General features: G+C 40.4%; 1 protein-coding gene across 2 annotated transcripts in view; it reads left to right on the forward strand.

Annotated features, from left to right (window-relative positions):
- The window catches only part of LOC123768896 (uncharacterized oxidoreductase YjmC), a 271384-nt gene extending 251155 nt beyond the window's left edge, over positions 1 to 20229 (forward strand). For both annotated transcript variants that reach the window (XM_069309228.1, XM_069309229.1), the window contains one exon: positions 18011 to 20229. In XM_069309228.1, the coding sequence (XP_069165329.1) occupies positions 18011 to 18058 (48 nt within the window). In that variant the 3' untranslated portion in view covers positions 18059 to 20229. The remainder of the gene's footprint in view (positions 1 to 18010) is intronic.
- Positions 20230 to 21736: the final 1507 nt, after the last annotated feature.

Raw genomic sequence — 21736 nt, forward strand, 5'->3', positions numbered from 1 at the left:
CCTGGTGTGGTTCTTAAGCTATATCTTGCTCTAGTTAGGCCCCATTTAGATTATGCAGTTCAGTTTTGGTCGCCGTACTATAGAATGGATATAAATTCACTTGAACGTGTCCAGCGTAGGATGACTAAGTTAATTACCCAAATTAGAAATCTTTCATATGAAGAAAGATTAACAAAGCTTAACTTGCATTCCCTGGAAAGGCGAAGAGTTAGGGGTGACATGATAGAGGTTTACAAGTGGATGAACAGAACACGAAACAATGGGTATAAATTGGATAAGTTTAGATTTAGGAAAGACTTGGGTAAATACTGGTTCGGTAACAGGGTTGATTTGTGGAACCAATTACCGCGTAACGTAGTGGAGGTGGTGTCCCTCGTTTGTTTCAAGCGTGGGCTGGACTTGTATATGAGTGGGATTGGGTGGGTATAAATAGGAGCTGCCTCGTATGGGCCAATAGGCCTTCTGCAGTTACCTTTGTTCTTATGTTCTTAATAACCCTGTTACGTGGATGAATGTAGAAAATATAAAATTATTTACCCAGGTCTTTCGTAAACCTGAACTTATTATTCAATTTATACCTATTGTTTAGTTTTCTATTTTGTGTTAATACCATATCCCATTTGTTATGCCCATTCATCCACTTGTATACCTCTATCATGTCACCCCTAACTTAGCACCTCACTAAGGTAATATAAGCTTTCGTTCCTCCACTCACAGATTCATTACAGCCTCACTATAGCCCGTGCTATAGATCTCATTGGCATTGAGAATATTACTCATATTTGCGTGAGCGTCCTTCGTCATTTTGAGAATGAACAAACAAGAAGAAACCCTTGCTAGGGTTCAAGCGTTCCTCGAGGCTGTCAGGAAGATCGACCCCACCAAAATATCCGTCGATCATATGTTAGAAACGATAAAGTCAAGAGAGAACCAACTTGTTACTACTGTTGACAAAACAAATATTTTACTCGAGAAAACTCGTCTTGGTATATTTTGGGCGCTAATAATGTCCTCTTTTATGTCGACGAAGTTGATTAAGTTGACGGGTCGCTGGGAATGCGTCCTGTGAACCATAATGGATCTTGTCAGTCACCGGCGGCCAGGATACAGCATTGATTTCTGCACATTAGTTCCTGATGTATTTAAACCGTTTATTCTAAGGATATTAACTGATGATCAACTGTGTCCCAACCCGTTCCTTCATCTGGAAATGCTTCGCATTATTGCCATGTGGCCAAAGGAGTACCTGGAGGATGCCAACTCTCGCATGCTGGTTGTTAACGGCCTGGTTGCCACAGGTTCATACTTGAAGTTGCATCACCTCGAACCTAATGGCACTAAGGTGAGTTTATCTGTCTCTGTTACCAAGTTGTTGCGCATCCTTGAGAAGAATGGTAACCTAGACGTTGTTGCAGCTTCAGCGACGCGCCAAGTGAGGTGTCTGGAGACTGGATCAGAAGCAGTTTTTGAACCGTATTGTCCAGCTCCTGGGCCAAAAGGCAGAGGCATCGCGGGAGAAATACCTTCTAAATGATCACAAAATCATAATAACTCGAACTTTAATGGCGTTTTGTAATATTTTTTATGTGTTTGAGGCGCTGGTAGCTGACCTAGCAACCTCTTCGGCGTATCAGGTTCCTGGTCTTGCAGAGTCCGCTGCATCTTGCCTCGTTACTGTCACCGATTCATTAGTTGCAATAAGCTCGAAGTTGCAGCAACAGGATTCAAAAATACATTTCAAGATTTTTAAACGTTTAGACAACGTTTACAAAGCATTCCAAGAAACATCGCCGTCTGTTTCTCGGGTGTTGCGCCTTAACCACGCCCAGGTCCTGTCTTCACTCAACAAGCAGGGAGCAGAGTCTGGGTTCCGTTTCAACCACTTCCCAACTGCCATTGAGGAGTCGACGGAGGACTGTCCGGAGAGGTTCGTGGACAGTGTGACGGGAGCAGTGATGGAGGCGCCGGTGCTGTTACACTCGTCCAAGATGGTGGTGGACGAGTCGACGCTGGTCCAACTGCTGTTTACATCCCACCCATCCGACCCCTTCACGCGATGCCCTCTGGACCGCGGCTCCTACACTCGCCTCCCCGACCTCCAGGCTGACATTCTTGCTTGGAAGAACTCTACCATTGGAGTTAGCAGTAGCGAGAGTGACGTCAATAGCGACACCAGTAACGACTACGAGATGACGAGAGGGGACGACAACGTCACCAGGAACATTGATAACTTTGATATCGTCTTTACGTACAGTACAAATATAGACATCAACAGTTGTGAACTGCGTAAACTGCTTTTGCCGTTTGGTTATCTCCTATAATTACTTTTTTTCAGTAAATATAGAACAAATCACGTTAATGTGATTTCTTTATGCACTGAAATCAATATATTATGTAGTTTGCAAAAAATTATGTAGTTTGTACATTTATATTTTAATAAATAAATATCTAGAAAATTACAATTGGTGTGATCTATTAATCCTAATCATTTTTAACAAAATACCACTCGTCATCATCTTGAAAAACATAGATTAATAAATTATTTACAACAGGGTTTTTCTAATGGCCTTCGATATATAACAAATTTGCTATCATTTTATTCCATCACAGATGAGGCAGTTGATAGTAAGGTTTGTTACCCACTGAATTTTTTGGAAGTTTGTCGTAACAAAGCTCGTCGTACATATTATAATAATGTATGCAGTGAAAGGATTCGCCCAAAGCATGTGTTATGTTTACCATATTTCTCTGGGTTTGAGAATATTGTCAAGGCCTTGAAACTTTTTAATATAGATGTAATGTTTAGCTACGAAAACACTGTTGGTAAGCTATTAGTAAGGAACAGCCCTCGTAGTGATAATTGCGTCATTTATAAAATACCTTGTAAGGAATGTAATAAGTTCTATGTCGGGCAAACATCTAAAGATTTAAAATGTAGAATATCGCAACATAAATACTCTGTAAGACATGGCCAATTGTCTAATGCTTTGTTTGTGCATTTGTCAGAAAAAGCTCACCAAATTGATTGGGAGAGTGCGTCTTCAATAACAAATTGTAAAAGCACCTATAACAGAAACATAATTGAATCCGCTTTGATACAGATCACCAAAGAAAGTAATTTAAATATTAGCAGTGGTCTATATAACTTAGATCCATTTCTAATAGATCAGCTAAAGGGCGATTTAAGTAGAATCATTGAAAAACATTTGTCTCACTAATTTATTGTATATATTTACCTCTTTATGTTATAATTACCTATGTATTATGCTTGTATGTCTGCTGTATCAGATGGGCCATTGGGCTACATCGAATGGGCCAATTGGGTGCATCTGATGGGCCAATGGGCCTTCTGCGTTGTCCAAGTATTGTACCTCACCTTACTTCACCACTCTCTCCTGCCTATTTATACCCATCACTCGATCTGTAAAATGACCTTCTGAAGATGTATTTAATATACGAAAGTACTTAAGGAAATTTCCTGCTTCATTTTTCCTTCGTGGTCTGACATTGTCACATTCTTAATCACGTGTTTATTTTCGTGATATACACACATATATATATATATATATATATATATATATATATATATATATATATATATATATATATATATATATATATATATTTATACAATATATATATATATTTATACAATATATATATATATATATATATATATATTTATACAATATATATATATATTTATACAATATATATATATATTTATACAATATATATATATATATATATATATATATATATATATATATATATATATATATATATATATATATATATATATATATATATATATATATATATATATATATATATATATATATATATATCACTGTTTCAATGCCCGTGCTGGTTAAAGATTTATATATATATATATATATATATATATATATATATATATATATATATATATATATATATATATATATATATATATATCTAGCATTGTTGATGGTAATTGAAAAATCAATTCTCAAAAATTCATTTTTATTTCTAGTCTGACGCGACACTTGAACGCGTTTCGTAATAACTTATTACATTTTCAAAGACTTTAATTTACACACACACAACTATAACCTGAAAACACTAAACAGAGTTCTTACTATGCTATTTTACCATGAATACAAATAGAAACAAAATCTATATAAATCTTTAACCAGCACGGGCATTGAAACAGTGATATATAATACACCGTAGACCAAACAGGAAGCCGTCCTGACATCTCCAGCAGGAGGACAGATAGCATGAGGCACTAAGTTACTCTGAGTGTGTCTGGGGCGACGGGAGCAGCCGCCAGAGACCAGGCTGTTTACCTTCCTCTCAGGAAAACATGTGATTTTTGGGTTTTGTATATTATTTTACCTGGAGGGAAAATGGCATCTGTAACCTTTCCCCACGTCAGTGTTACCAGAGGGGCATTATTAGTATTTGTTTAATATATTGGTGGATATTATACGTGAATGTTCTTCTCTGGGGAAACATGGTAGATTAAATTATTTTTTCTCTCGGTTTAATCTAATAGGAGATTTCATTTTTAGGGGGAGGGGTAAGGGGGTTAGGTTAGACGAAAATGTATGCTTCTGAGGCTAGATAATAATGATTGAGTTTCAGGATATTATCTGGAAAGATCTGTTATTTTTTAGTAGAATTGTCATTATTAGTAGATTAGGGTCATTATTAGTAGAAATCTAAAGGGAAAAAATCTATGTATTTTGTCTCTGTATTTTTTAAATTAGAATGTCATTATAACTACAGAAGTCATTATTTGGACTTATAGTCTACCTGGCCTTGTTCGAGACTTTGACTCGAAACCTGCTTCGTTCACCTCGAGCCTGTAGTGTAAACACTTCCTAGATCACTGTAACCAAAACAACTTCTTGAGGTTATCTTGAGATGATTTCGGGGCTTTAGTGTCCTCGACCAGGCCTCCACCCCCAGGAAGCAGCCCGTGACAGCTGACTAATACCCAGGTACCTATTTTACTGCTAGGTAACAGGGGCATAGGGTGTAAGAAACTCTACCCATTGTTTCTCGCCGGCGCCTGGGATCGAACCCAGGACCACAGGATCACAAGTCCAGCGGCCGACCGGCTCCCAACCTAACTTAGTCCTAACTATACATAAACCCCCAATATATAATAACATTAATTTACATGTCAGAAAAAACACGTTTTTTATTCTTGGAAGAATCTTGGAAGATTCATGTTGTCAGGTGAATAATTAACAAACTGCACTAATTTAGTACGAAGTTAGTTAGTATTTAACATATTGCTTGGACTGGAGGATGAGTTTCCTTAATGTCCTGTGCCTTTCACTGTTAACATATGTTAACATATTTCTTTCATACACATCAATACAAGTTTCAACTAATCTACATAGCTCTCTTCACTCCCTGCTAAAAGAAACTATATTATCTGCATATACCAAGTTTGGCATGTCTAATTCCTCACATTTGGCATATTTTTCACGTTTTGGCTTGACTGTAGACTTCTCCACAAAGTTCAACATTGCCTTCTGATTTTCCCGAAGCATTTCTCTCATTCTGCACACAGCCTGGCTTTTGTGGCCTGGGCAGGGGCCCCAATACCAAAATAATTTTGACCATTAGTTGGAAAGAACGTTGAAAGGAAGGTCCCCCCATCCCAATCCTTCAACTCGACAGCGGGTATGAGGTTCTTTCTACCACTATTGGTGTGGTGTAGGTTCTTTTGTTCCTGTGCTATTAAATATAACTGAGGTGGCGAAAGTTTTGTTCTGTGAGGTGCGTTATCTGTCAGGGGTGAGAGATGGCGTTATCTGTGAAGGGTGAGGTGTGTTATCTGTGAGGGGAGAGATGGTGTTATCTGTGAGGGGAGAGATGGTGATATATATATATATATATATATATATATATATATATATATATATATATATATATATATATATATATATATATATATATATATATATATATATATATATAACTGAAAACTCACACCCCAGAAGTGACTCGAACCCATACTCCCAGAAGCAGCGCAACTGGTATGTACAAGACGCCTTAATCCACTTGACCATCACGACCGGACAAAATGAGGTGATAGCCGAGGCTATTTGAACCACCCCACCGCCGGCACTCGGATAGTAATCTTGGGCATAGCATTTTACCAAATCACCTCATTCTTTGGGGCACACGTGAGGAACACAAATGCGAACAAGCCTGAATGGTCCCCAGGACAATATGCAACTGAAAACTCACACCCCAGAAGTGACTCGAACCCATACTCCCAGAAGCAGCGCAACTGGTATGTACAAGACGCCTTAATCCACTTGACCATCACGACCGGACAAAATGAGGTGATAGCCGAGGCTATTTGAACCACCCCACCGCCGGCACTCGGATAGTAATCTTGGGCATAGCATTTTACCAAATCACCTCATTCTTTGGGGCACACGTGAGGAACACAAATGCGAACAAGCCTGAATGGTCCCCAGGACAATATGCAACTGAAAACTCACACCCCAGAAGTGACTCGAACCCATACTCCCAGAAGCAGCGCAACTGGTATGTACAAGACGCCTTAATCCACTTGACCATCACGACCGGACAAAATGAGGTGATAGCCGAGGCTATTTGAACCACCCCACCGCCGGCACTCGGATAGTAATCTTGGGCATAGCATTTTACCAAATCACCTCATTCTTTGGGGCACACGTGAGGAACACAAATGCGAACAAGCCTGAATGGTCCCCAGGACAATATGCAACTGAAAACTCACACCCCAGAAGTGACTCGAACCCATACTCCCAGAAGCAGCGCAACTGGTATGTACAAGACGCCTTAATCCACTTGACCATCACGACCGGACAAAATGAGGTGATAGCCGAGGCTATTTGAACCACCCCACCGCCGGCACTCGGATAGTAATCTTGGGCATAGCATTTTACCAAATCACCTCATTCTTTGGGGCACACGTGAGGAACACAAATGCGAACAAGCCTGAATGGTCCCCAGGACAATATGCAACTGAAAACTCACACCCCAGAAGTGACTCGAACCCATACTCCCAGAAGCAGCGCAACTGGTATGTACAAGACGCCTTAATCCACTTGACCATCACGACCGGACAAAATGAGGTGATAGCCGAGGCTATTTGAACCACCCCACCGCCGGCACTCGGATAGTAATCTTGGGCATAGCATTTTACCAAATCACCTCATTCTTTGGGGCACACGTGAGGAACACAAATGCGAACAAGCCTGAATGGTCCCCAGGACAATATGCAACTGAAAACTCACACCCCAGAAGTGACTCGAACCCATACTCCCAGAAGCAGCGCAACTGGTATGTACAAGACGCCTTAATCCACTTGACCATCACGACCGGACAAATTTTGTCCGGTCGTGATGGTCAAGTGGATTAAGGCGTCTTGTACATACCAGTTGCGCTGCTTCTGGGAGTATGGGTTCGAGTCACTTCTGGGGTGTGAGTTTTCAGTTGCATATTGTCCTGGGGACCATTCAGGCTTGTTCGCATTTGTGTTCCTCACGTGTGCCCCAAAGAATGAGGTGATTTGGTAAAATGCTATGCCCAAGATTACTATCCGAGTGCCGGCGGTGGGGTGGTTCAAATAGCCTCGGCTATCACCTCATTTTGTCCGGTCGTGATGGTCAAGTGGATTAAGGCGTCTTGTACATACCAGTTGCGCTGCTTCTGGGAGTATGGGTTCGAGTCACTTCTGGGGTGTGAGTTTTCAGTTGCATATTGTCCTGGGGACCATTCAGGCTTGTTCGCATTTGTGTTCCTCACGTGTGCCCCAAAGAATGAGGTGATTTGGTAAAATGCTATGCCCAAGATTACTATCCGAGTGCCGGCGGTGGGGTGGTTCAAATAGCCTCGGCTATCACCTCATTTTGTCCGGTCGTGATGGTCAAGTGGATTAAGGCGTCTTGTACATACCAGTTGCGCTGCTTCTGGGAGTATGGGTTCGAGTCACTTCTGGGGTGTGAGTTTTCAGTTGCATATTGTCCTGGGGACCATTCAGGCTTGTTCGCATTTGTGTTCCTCACGTGTGCCCCAAAGAATGAGGTGATTTGGTAAAATGCTATGCCCAAGATTACTATCCGAGTGCCGGCGGTGGGGTGGTTCAAATAGCCTCGGCTATCACCTCATTTTGTCCGGTCGTGATGGTCAAGTGGATTAAGGCGTCTTGTACATACCAGTTGCGCTGCTTCTGGGAGTATGGGTTCGAGTCACTTCTGGGGTGTGAGTTTTCAGTTGCATATTGTCCTGGGGACCATTCAGGCTTGTTCGCATTTGTGTTCCTCACGTGTGCCCCAAAGAATGAGGTGATTTGGTAAAATGCTATGCCCAAGATTACTATCCGAGTGCCGGCGGTGGGGTGGTTCAAATAGCCTCGGCTATCACCTCATTTTGTCCGGTCGTGATGGTCAAGTGGATTAAGGCGTCTTGTACATACCAGTTGCGCTGCTTCTGGGAGTATGGGTTCGAGTCACTTCTGGGGTGTGAGTTTTCAGTTGCATATTGTCCTGGGGACCATTCAGGCTTGTTCGCATTTGTGTTCCTCACGTGTGCCCCAAAGAATGAGGTGATTTGGTAAAATGCTATGCCCAAGATTACTATCCGAGTGCCGGCGGTGGGGTGGTTCAAATAGCCTCGGCTATCACCTCATTTTGTCCGGTCGTGATGGTCAAGTGGATTAAGGCGTCTTGTACATACCAGTTGCGCTGCTTCTGGGAGTATGGGTTCGAGTCACTTCTGGGGTGTGAGTTTTCAGTTGCATATTGTCCTGGGGACCATTCAGGCTTGTTCGCATTTGTGTTCCTCACGTGTGCCCCAAAGAATGAGGTGATTTGGTAAAATGCTATGCCCAAGATTACTATCCGAGTGCCGGCGGTGGGGTGGTTCAAATAGCCTCGGCTATCACCTCATTTTGTCCGGTCGTGATGGTCAAGTGGATTAAGGCGTCTTGTACATACCAGTTGCGCTGCTTCTGGGAGTATGGGTTCGAGTCACTTCTGGGGTGTGAGTTTTCAGTTGCATATTGTCCTGGGGACCATTCAGGCTTGTTCGCATTTGTGTTCCTCACGTGTGCCCCAAAGAATGAGGTGATTTGGTAAAATGCTATGCCCAAGATTACTATCCGAGTGCCGGCGGTGGGGTGGTTCAAATAGCCTCGGCTATCACCTCATTTTGTCCGGTCGTGATGGTCAAGTGGATTAAGGCGTCTTGTACATACCAGTTGCGCTGCTTCTGGGAGTATGGGTTCGAGTCACTTCTGGGGTGTGAGTTTTCAGTTGCATATTGTCCTGGGGACCATTCAGGCTTGTTCGCATTTGTGTTCCTCACGTGTGCCCCAAAGAATGAGGTGATTTGGTAAAATGCTATGCCCAAGATTACTATCCGAGTGCCGGCGGTGGGGTGGTTCAAATAGCCTCGGCTATCACCTCATTTTGTCCGGTCGTGATGGTCAAGTGGATTAAGGCGTCTTGTACATACCAGTTGCGCTGCTTCTGGGAGTATGGGTTCGAGTCACTTCTGGGGTGTGAGTTTTCAGTTGCATATTGTCCTGGGGACCATTCAGGCTTGTTCGCATTTGTGTTCCTCACGTGTGCCCCAAAGAATGAGGTGATTTGGTAAAATGCTATGCCCAAGATTACTATCCGAGTGCCGGCGGTGGGGTGGTTCAAATAGCCTCGGCTATCACCTCATTTTGTCCGGTCGTGATGGTCAAGTGGATTAAGGCGTCTTGTACATACCAGTTGCGCTGCTTCTGGGAGTATGGGTTCGAGTCACTTCTGGGGTGTGAGTTTTCAGTTGCATATTGTCCTGGGGACCATTCAGGCTTGTTCGCATTTGTGTTCCTCACGTGTGCCCCAAAGAATGAGGTGATTTGGTAAAATGCTATGCCCAAGATTACTATCCGAGTGCCGGCGGTGGGGTGGTTCAAATAGCCTCGGCTATCACCTCATTTTGTCCGGTCGTGATGGTCAAGTGGATTAAGGCGTCTTGTACATACCAGTTGCGCTGCTTCTGGGAGTATGGGTTCGAGTCACTTCTGGGGTGTGAGTTTTCAGTTGCATATTGTCCTGGGGACCATTCAGGCTTGTTCGCATTTGTGTTCCTCACGTGTGCCCCAAAGAATGAGGTGATTTGGTAAAATGCTATGCCCAAGATTACTATCCGAGTGCCGGCGGTGGGGTGGTTCAAATAGCCTCGGCTATCACCTCATTTTGTCCGGTCGTGATGGTCAAGTGGATTAAGGCGTCTTGTACATACCAGTTGCGCTGCTTCTGGGAGTATGGGTTCGAGTCACTTCTGGGGTGTGAGTTTTCAGTTGCATATTGTCCTGGGGACCATTCAGGCTTGTTCGCATATATATATATATATATATATATTTATATATATATTTATATATATATATAATGTGTGTGTATATTAATATCATATGAGAACATAAGAATAGAAGTAACTGCAGAGGGAAATTTGACCCATACTTCCTTTTGATGCTTCCATATTGGTTCGGAGTCTTGAAGTGGGTACAATATAGTTGTATGAATCTCAAGCTGTAGAATTCATTCAATCTATGGCTCCCTGTCTAAACTTCAAACCTCTGAGGAGTAACCCATGGCTGCAGAAACTGCACAACCTTGTGAAAATGCAATCTGAAGCTATTTCGGCCCTCCAAGACACAGTCACCCGACAACAACAAACTATAGACCGCCTCCTTGAATCGTCGACGAACAACAACCAAGAAATTCTCAACTTACAAACTGTTGCAAATGACGCAATGGATCAAATATATAAGATTTAGGCCGAGGAAACCCTCTCAGCTCAAAGTGACCTCCTTCAAAAGCTGGAAAAACAGATCAATCTCCTTCAGATTCACCAGGCGGCTTCCGAAGATGACCAAGAGCAACAACAACTTCATGACTCCCTGATAATTAGCTCTACTGATCTACCTGATGAACAACAAGGTGAGAATTGTTGTAACATAGCCCACACCCTAATTAATTCAAAGATCAGAGTCAATGTTGATATCAAATCAGCTATCAGGATAGATAAAAACAGTTCCCGTAGCAGTAGGAGAATGCTCATCAAACTTGCAGATCCCTCTGCTAAGTTTGACCTCATACAATCAGCTGCTAAGCAAAAAACCAACCTCTATATAAATGAGTGTCTTACAAAGCAGCGTGGATCCCTCCTCTTCAGGCTGCGTACAATTCGCAAACTAAACCCTGGTCTTATCAAGCAGTGCTACACTAGGAATGGAACGATCATTGCAAAGAAGGAAAGTGCAGGAAAAAGATATGAAATAAAGTGTGACCAACAACTCCTGGCCTTCTTTAGTGATTGTGGTATATCTGAAAACTTGAACCCGACCAATGCCAATACTTAAAATAACTCTTTGAGTGCCTTAGTCTAACCTAACTTAATCTAACTTTGTCCAAGGTGTTGTCTCTGCCTTACCATTTACCTAATGTTCTCTCATTCATATAATTTCCTCAGTAATCAGTCAAGTCTCCATGCACTTATGCAAGCATCTACCTCAGTATCATTGTAAAATATTACTCTTAAATCTAATTTTACCCTATTCTTTTTTAAATTTTAAATTTAATTGTTCTGATTTATGTCATTTATTGAAATTAATTATTGATCTCATTTTGTTCCCTTAATTAAGTTCATACTAATTATAGGTTAAAGACCTAAGCTAAATATAATTAATTATCTAAGATTATTTTACTTTACAATCATCATTTGTCAATTTTGTATATATTCATATTGAGAGTCTACTGTTTTTTTTTTTTTTTTTTTTTGTTCTCTCCGCCAAACTTGTGTATCCTTCATGACTATCTAGTGATCTTTATTCTACTTCTAATTGTTTCAATTCTTTTGTTTACTTGCATTTATTATTGTGTTTTGCTATAATTATTCTCTAATTATAGCAGACTTTGTATTTATGTAAGCATTTACCTCAGTGTCTTAGTAAAATCTTGCTCTTAAATATAATCTTTCCCTGTTATTTTTGTTTTTGCTTATAATTTTTAAATTTAATTGAAATTTGATTTATACGCCATTTATTGTAATTATTTACTGAGCTCATTTTTTTTCTTAAGTTCATACCAATTATAGGTTCACAACTAAGCTATATTAAATAATTGATTTTTAAGATTATCTTTACACTACGATTATTATTTGTCTCTATTTTTTGCTATATATTATTCTTGTCTGTCTACTGTTTTTTTTCTTCTCTCTTAACCTAACTACTGAATCCTTCCTGGCTATCTACGGGGATCTTTGCTCTACTTCTAATTATTTCTATTTTTTGTGTATCTACGTCTATTGTTGTGTTTTGCTACAATTACTTTCTATTTACAGCAGTTTTAGTACTTAACTGTTCCTGTAATTGCTTATCTTATTGTATCGTGACATTATTGTATCTATATGCTTACTGATATTGATCCTGATCAAAATCTTCTGTCTCATACCCACACAAATCAGCACATTGATCATCATTATTGCAGGTATTACACAGCAAATCTTGCAAAAACAAACTCCTAAATAGCACCTGCTTATCAGTTTACAACCAAAATGTTAGGTCACTTGGTAAACATTTTGATGATATAAATGCACTACTCACAGCACTAGGTACTAATTTATCATTCATCATTTTAACAGAAACTAGGCTAAGTACAGACTATACCCAACTCTACAATTTAGCTGGTTATAAAGCCATTCACAACTGCAGGCCTATAAAAAAGGAGGTGGCACAGCAATATATTACAAAGATACCTTCATCTGCAATAGTGTCATCAGTGATAGAGACGACTATTGTGAATATACCTTTGCCAAATTCTCCAGTAAATCCCTTAAATCCTCTCTGACTATCGGTACCATCTATAGATTTCCTAATACCAACATAGCTTCATTCTCAGATAACATAAAGCATCTTATCATAAATAACAATCTTAACAAAAATCACATCATTCTGGGAGGTGATTTCAATATTGACCTGGGTCTTCAAAAGAACCCTCAAGTTGACTATTTTCGTAACAGCATGCACTCCTGTATGCTAATCCCCACAATCACCAAGCCCACCCGAGTCACTCAAACATCTGCCACTACTCTGGATCACCTATGGACTAATATAACAGCTCCCCTTACATCTGGGGTAATCTATGATAGAACAACTGACCACTATTCTACCTTCCTCATAGCAAACATGGACACAGCACCACCAGAAAGCAAGAAACTCTCATTCAGGCTACACAGTGAATCAGCTTTAGGCAATCTTTCTAATGCACTTCACAATATTAACTGGGAATCTGAATTTAACTAACACAGGATATAAACTCATCAACTAACCTCTTTCTCTCCAAAACTCTAAGCCTCTACAACACTCACTGTCCCCTCCTTACCAAACAAGTAACTGATAAAAGAAAAAATAACCCGTGGCTCACAAGTGGCATAATCAAATCAATCAACAAAAAACATGAATATGAAAAGAAATTTAGGTTTGGCCTAGTTACAAAGGAAGTAGTTAAGAGGTACTCATCAGTGCTTACCAGTATCATAAGAAAAGCTAAACTTTCATATTATGAGATTAGATTCAAAGAAGCAAAAGGCAACATGAAAAGCACATGGAAAACCATCTCTAATATCCTAGGAACTAAACAACACTCCCACAACCAGATAACACTCTCTAAGGATGGCCTTACACCGTCATCTGATTTAGAAATGGCGAATGAATTTAATAGCTTCTTTTCATCGGTTGGTGCTAACCTTGCCAGAATCCCACAGACTCAGACACATATCAACAAATATCTCTCAGGCAGCTATCCAAACTATCTTCTCCTCTCACCAGTCAGCCCGACAGATGTTGTGTCCATCATACACTCACTAAAAACCAAAGCTGGGAACATCAGTGAAATACCATCCATTATATACAAGAGCGCCTCCCACGCCCTTGCCCCACCTATAGCTCTGCTGTTCAACAAATCCCTTGAGTGTCAGACCTTCCCTGATATCCTTAAAAAGCAAGAGTAACACCATTTCATAAAGGAGGTAATCCGGCAGACATAAACAATTATAGACCAATATCTAACCTACCCATACTATCAAAAATATTTGAAAAAATTATCTACAAACAGCTTTACTCCTACCTCGTAAAATTTGACATTCTTAGCCCCTGTCAGTTTGGCTTCCGCTCCCAAAAGAGTACCAACGATGCAATTATTAGTCTCCTTGATATAATTTACTCAGCCCTTGACAAAAATGAGTTTCCGATTGGACTCTTCATTGACCTGAGAAAGGCCTTTGATACTATAATATCACAATTACCGCTTACGTAAACTCCATCATTATGGAATTCGAGGCCATACACTGGACTATATCCAATCCTATCTTAGTGATAGACACATAGTGTGTAGCCATCAATAATATAACCTCTCCCACTCTACCAATAACCGTTGGAGTGCCACAGGGTAGCATTTTGGGACCTCTCTTATTTCTTATTTACATCAATGATCTGCCTAACGTCTCTAACATTCTGAAACCTATTTTGTTTGCTGATGATACTACCCTCGTCTACTCTAACCCCAACCCATATACACTAAATAATGTTGTTAATAATGAACTAAAAAAAAGTCCACTTATGGATGTCACCCAACAAACTAACACTTAACATAGAAAAGACCTACTACTTCTTATTTGGAAGCAAATCTACAAATGCAATTCAGCTTCAGATAGACAATGTAAACATTAGCAATAAAAATGATGGAAAGTTTCTTGACCTATTCCTAGACAAGAGACTCAACTTCAGTACCCACATACAACACATAACTAAGAAAGTCTCTAAAACAGTTGGTATACTCTCCAAAATCATATATTATGTACCTAACTCTGCTCTCATCTCTCTATATTATGCACTAATCTGTCCCTATCTTAATTATGGTATCTGTGCATGGGGTTCAACCACTGCAAACCACCTCAAGTCCATCATTACCCAGCAAAAATCTGCTATCAGAATAATAACAAATTCTGCTTTTAGGCAACACTCAGCCCCCTTGTTTAACTCCCTAAACATGCTAAACATAATCTCACTCCACAAATTCTCCTGTGTCAACTACATTTACAAAACCCTGTTCTTAAATGCAAATCCTGCTCTGAAACTCTCCCTGGACAGATGTAATAGGTCCCATTATCACCACACCAGAAATAAATATCTCTTTGATATCCCCAGAGTCAAACTTAATCTGTGTAAACACTCTATGCAAATAAATGGACCCAGTCTATGGAACTCACTCCCTATTGAATTGAAAAGCTGTCCAACTTTTGCATCATTCAAAAACAATACTAAAAAGTACCTAATTTCATCTTCATAGTTTTTTACCTTTTGCTTTAAAACTGCACTGTATCTATTGCTACCAAATCTCCCAATCTTTATATACCCAATCTGAACATCTTTATCATTGCTGTCTTCTTATATGTACTGTCAATCTGCTGTATGGTGTCTATTAATCTTGTTTAAATTACCAATCAAGCTGTCAATGTAATCAATCAGAGCTTTAATATACCAATGTGCTTTAATATACTTACTAATCTCTCTCATCTCATTTGTTTTTCTTGCAATGTATTTGTTATCATTTTATTAATTCTGATAGAATTTACCTACTTAAAATTATCTGTTAGATTAAGGACCTGCCCGAAATGCAGCGCGTACTAGTGGCTTTACAAGAGTGCAATTACTGTACCATGCTATGTATTTTCACAAACCCAATGTACCTTCTTGTATATAAATAAATAAATAAATAAATAAATAAATAAATAAATAAGTTGTGCATTAATTGGCTGTTAATTGCTGATGTTGACTTTTTGATGTGTAGTGCTTCGCAGATGTCGAGTCGCCTGCTATACCTTTATCTATCGATGATTTCTGTGTTGTTTGTTAAGATTTCTCTGGTGATGGTCTGGTTGTGAGAGGAGATTATATGTTCCTTTATGGAGCCCTGTTGTTGATGCATTGTTTGTCGCCTGGAAAGAGACATCGATAGGTACAGCGATAGCAGGCGGCTCGACATCAGCGAAGCGCTATACATCAAAAAGTCATCACCAGCAATCAACAGCCAATTAACGCACAACTATATTCTACCCACTTCAAGGCACCGTATGGGCTAATAGGCCCTCTGCTGTTACTTCCATTCTCTTGTACCCACCTCACCCAAAACCTTGTGTGATTATATGCCATTGTGTGTTCTATCTTCATGCTTTTGTGTTGTTTCGGGGTCTTGAAGTGGGTAGAATGTAATTATGTGTTAATTGGGTGTTGATTGCGGGTTTTGGCTTTTTGATGTGTAGGGCCCCACGCTCAGGTCGAGTCTCCTGTTGTCGTTGTACCTATCGATAATTTCTATATTGCTTGTCAAGATTTCTCTCATGATGGTCTGGTTATGTGAGGAGATTATATGCTCCTTGATGGAGCCCTGTTGCTTGTGCATTGTTAATCACCTAGAGAGAGAGAGAGAGTGAGACGTTGTTGTCTTGCCTATATACTGAAATCTTTGGGGATGAGAGTCCTTATGTGGGCATGTGAAGGCATAAACGACGTTGGACTCTTTTAAGGCATTCTGTTTGGTGTCTGGAGAGTTCTTTATAAGTAAGTTTGCCTATATTTGTTATTCATAAAAAAGAGACTAATATCTGGCAAAAATTAACCTCATCCTCTCCGACCAAACTAAATTCCAAAGGGTCAAGAGAGACACTACAGTCGAATTGAATGCAAAGGTAAACAGATTGTTTGAAACTGTGAATGCCAAGAAATCTGAACTCCACCTGTCAAAGGTTACCAGAGAATACAAATCTGGTTATGCATATGGGCATGTCAAGACCCACAAACCTGAAACCCACTTCGACCAATCATCATCCAGATTCCCACACCCACATACAAACTGGCCAATGACTCAACTGCCTGCTGACTCCTTATGTGCCTTGTGCACATAAGGGAGAGACTTTATCCTGAAGTCTCCAAAGGAATTTGTTGACTTATTGCTGGGAGCAGGGGCCACAGGAATGAGAGCCTCTCTGGATGTGGAGTCTCTTATTGCCAACGTGCCTGTGGAAGAAACAGTCAGAATGATGATGGACACGAGTGTATCGTGATCCGGGTTGTACCCCTCTGGACATACCAGAGAGCATATTGAGGAAGTTACTCGTAGCTTGCACTAAAGAGACACCCTTCATGAGGCACATGTATAAACAAGTAGACGGTGTCGCCATGGGTTCTCCCCTTGGTGTTCTGTTTGCGAATTTTTAAATGAGTACCACAGAGCAGAGGGTCTTAGTTGACATGGACATAACCTGCCATATACTGCAGGTACGTTGACGACATATTTATGCAAGTACCTGATGTCGGATGTATGGAGATGAAAGAGGCATTCGACCAAAATTCGGTGTTAAGTTTTATTTACGAGATGGAGAGTGATGGGAAGCTGTCCTTTCTAGATTTAACAGTCGCAGAAAGGAATGGCGGTTTCTACAAAGAGAACGCCTGTAAAGAGAACAACGTCGTCTATGTCTTCACATGCCCACTTGGGGACTGTCAGCCCAAAGTCACTGGTAGCCAAGGCTATATCCAAAACGACCCGACAGCACTTGGTGATTATTTTAGTGTTGCTTGTCAAGATGTCTCTGGTAATAATCAACAGGTATAACGGTAGTAGGGAACTGGACATCAATACATCACTATTGATGTATTGTGATGTAATCCAGGAGGTGTCCTGTATTCTGACTGTTCAGATATGACAACCTTATTTTAGATTAACATTTACATCTCTCTTTCTCTCTCTCTCTCTCTCTCTCTCTCTCTCTCTCTCTCTCTCTCTCTCTCTCTCTCTCTCTCTCTCTCTCTCTCTCTCTCTCTCTCTCTCTCTCTCTCTCTCTCTCACTGTACTCTATACCGTAGCAAACTGATCACGATATGTCTTCCTTTTCTTTACAGTGGCAACTGGCACAGTTTCTTGGAATATCACCGCTGGAGTGGCTGTGATCCTTAGGACCTGGAAACAAATCAACAAACAACTACGTGTAATGCTACGTTCACACATGTCAAAACTAATAATAATAATTGCCGGCCCTGTGGCGAAGTGGTAAGACACTTCCCTGCCATGTCGCGAGCGCATTGGCCTTGGTTTGTATCCTGGTCGGGGAGGATTTACTGGGCATCAGTCATTAACTGTAGCTCTGTTTACCGAGCAGTAAAATGAGTTCCTAAACGATTTGTTAATCGTTTCGGATGTTAATAGATTTGGCGTATCGTATACCGGGGAGAATTAGGATTAAGGACCTGCCCGAAACGCTATGCGTGCTTGTGGCTGTACAAGAATGTAAGAACTCTTGTATATATAAATAACAAATAATAAAAACATTTTGTTGATATAAAATATTTGAGGATCTCAGTAAAAAATTGCATAGTAAATATTTGTTCTTCTTAAAGTGCCAATAATCACTCGCAGCATTCCGGGAAAAATTATAAATAAAAGGCTTTTGAGCATCAATTATTGTTATGTTAATGTAAAAGAATTACTGAATGATGTCCGTTAGCAAATCAAGAGACATAATGAATGTGGGTAGAGCCAGTGGTGGTGCGGACTAGCTGAGGTAATTACCTAAGTGTAGTTACAGGATGAGAGCTATGCTCGTGGTGTCTTCCCTTCCCAGTACTCTTTGTCATGTAGTGCTTTGATGATGTTACTCCCTCTATGGTGAGTGGGTCGGTGGACTACTTGCCAGTTTCCATGGTGTCACAAGTAAGTATTTACTATTTGTATCTGCAGAACTGAGCTATTAGCTCCTGGACCCCGCCTTACTAATCAAATTTGTTCCTCTATTATGTCTACTTCAAATATTTCTCTTACACACACGCATTCCCAAGAATGCGTGCGTGTAAGACTCCCTCATAGCAGCTGTCTAACTCCCAGGTATCTGTTTACTCTTAGGTGAACAGGGTCAACAGGGTGAAAGGAACTCTTTTATTTCTGCCTCTTCCGGGTATCGAACCCGAGCCCTTAGAACTATGACCCCAGAGCACTGTCCACTCAGCTGCGAGGCCCCTGTAGTCCTCCCCATGCGATGAGTTGTGGCGGTGGGTGGGAGTTGCTAATGCACTTCGGATGAGAGCAAAGGCCGTAGCCGCCCCGTCCTGGTCAGCCAGGGTAGACCTGATGCCAGTGGTCTCAGCGACACATGGTAGAGGCCCCGGGTCCTTAGCGCATATCTCTCAGGCCAGCCCTATGACCCACAAGACTCGTTTAAAATAATATTAATTTATTACACAGAAAGTAATAACACTAACGTGACTGCATCAACGAGAAAATCCGTAGGAGCCATGATGAGGGTTCGAACCTATGCGGCGGGTGTTCCCACTCACATGCTCTAGAGTTAGATGACTAGACTGTAATTGAAGGGGGGAAGGATAGGAATAAATAGAAAAAAAATTATTAGATGGAAAAAGAGTGGAAGAGAGGCGGTAATTAAGATATTTAGAGAAAAGGTAAAGCTGAGAAAGAATTAGAGATGAAAAGAACGGTTTTCAAGATAGTATTAGGGATGAAATGAAAGGATTAGTAGAAGGGAAAGAGAAGAGCACAGAGCTGCCACCATCCATTTAAAATATATTTTTCGACGAGAAATGGAACTAGTCTCGGGGGACATTTGAATGGTTTGGGAAAAGTTGTTCAATGTCAACAAATATTTTTTGACTAGTTGTATATAAAAAGAGCTGCAATTGTTCCAAGTTTCAGTACTGCAGCCTAAATAGAAGGGGATATTTTTAATTTTTTTATTTTTTTTCAACGAATTTTACACATTTTCAAGGTTAAAATTACAACCACACCTTTCAAATATATTCATTTTACGACACTTTTCTGACACATTAGCATATAATCAAGGATCTCAAGTTGGGGATGTTCCAAAACATCTTTAGTTTTCCTAATGCAAATAGTCAAAGTTCCCCCAAAAATTATGCAAATATATCATGTTTATTACTATTTATATAATCAATAAATGAACTTAGGAAAAAACACTTCAATACGAATTTAGAGACATACACTTTACATACAAGGTGTAAGTTTCATGTAAACTGAATAAAAAATGAGAGAGAAATTTAAACGTTTATGTTACTTGTAAATAAATAAGAAAAAATAAAGTCTAAGATGTTGCCATATGTGATTTGAAGTTAACATCAACCAATTTCCTCCAAAATTGGCACCCTTACAGATAGGCTTACGTGCAGTCAGGTGTATAAGTTTCATGCAAATCGCCCGATAAACAAAGGTTATCTTGAGATGATTTCGGGGCTTTTTTGTGTCCCCGCTGCCCGGTCCTCGACCAGGCCTCCACCCCCAGGAAGCAGCCCGTGACAGCTGACTAACACCCAGGTACCTATTTTTTTACTGCTAGGTAACAGGGACATAGGATGAAAGAAACTCTGCCCATTGTTTCTCGCCGGCGCCCGGGATCAAACCCGGGACCACAGGATCACAAGTCCAGTGTGCTGTCCGCTCGGCCGACCGGCTCCCTAGGAGAGAGATAAAATTAAAAAAAAAAGGCAAAAAAAATGTAACTAAATTTTTTGTTTAGTAAAACTATTTATAATTTGTTTTCAATATATGCTATTGTGATAGCTGAGAGTCATAGACATGATTTCAGTTGACACTTTTGTTTGATAATCGTTTTTGACCATTTTGAAAAATTTTTGACACATAATTTAATATGTTTTCTACATTCCTATTTATGCTACGATGCTGAGACTTGGACCAGATGAAACCCTTTTCATATACAACACGTCAAAAAAGTTTGATTGAAATCGACCCAGTTTTCATTTATTGCATATTTGGATCCAAAACCATTCAAATGCCCCCTTATGATACAGTTATCACATAGATGATAACTTCCAATAACATTCAAACATTAATATAAAATAATATCTCTAAGTTCTTAAGATATTATTCACAGGCTTTTAAAACTTGGATATTTACATTTATTTTTGCACTGTAATTTTGAATACTACTTTATATGCCAACTTAACATTGATTCAATTCTACAAAGGAGTAGAGTCACTTAATCAGAAGTCGAGAACCCAATATGGCTGACTGCCTCCTGGAGTTTTATTAAAACACAATCATAGAACTCAGAATATATCACCTCACAGACACTCACCAGGTTCAATATCCTGATCAGATGAACTTCGTGGTCGACAACAGTTTGAAGACTCAGCTCACATTGTCTTGCCTGGAGCCTCAGCTCACATTGTCTTGTCTGGAGCCTCAGCTCACATTGTCTTGCCTGGAGCCTCAGCTCACATTGTCTTGCCTGGAGCCTCAGCTCAAATTGCCTTGCCTGGAGCCTCAGCTCAAATTGCCTGGCCTGGAGCCTCAGCTCACATTGTCTTGCCTGGAGCCTCAGCTCACATTGTCTTGCCTGGAGCCTCAGCTCAAATTGCCTTGCCTGGAGCCTCAGCTCACATTGTCTTGCCTGGAGCCTCAGCTCACATTGTCTTGCCTGGAGCCTCAGCTCACATTGTCTTGCCTGGAGCCTCAGCTCACATTGTCTTGCCTGGAGCCTCAGCTCACATTGTCTTGCCTGGAGCCTCAGCTCAAATTGCCTTGCCTGGAGCCTCAGCTCACATTGCCTTGCCTGGAGCCTCAGCTCACATTGTCTTGCCTGG

The sequence above is a fragment of the Procambarus clarkii genome, chromosome 64, assembly GCF_040958095.1.
Source record: "Procambarus clarkii isolate CNS0578487 chromosome 64, FALCON_Pclarkii_2.0, whole genome shotgun sequence".
NCBI lineage: Eukaryota > Metazoa > Arthropoda > Malacostraca > Decapoda > Cambaridae > Procambarus > Procambarus clarkii.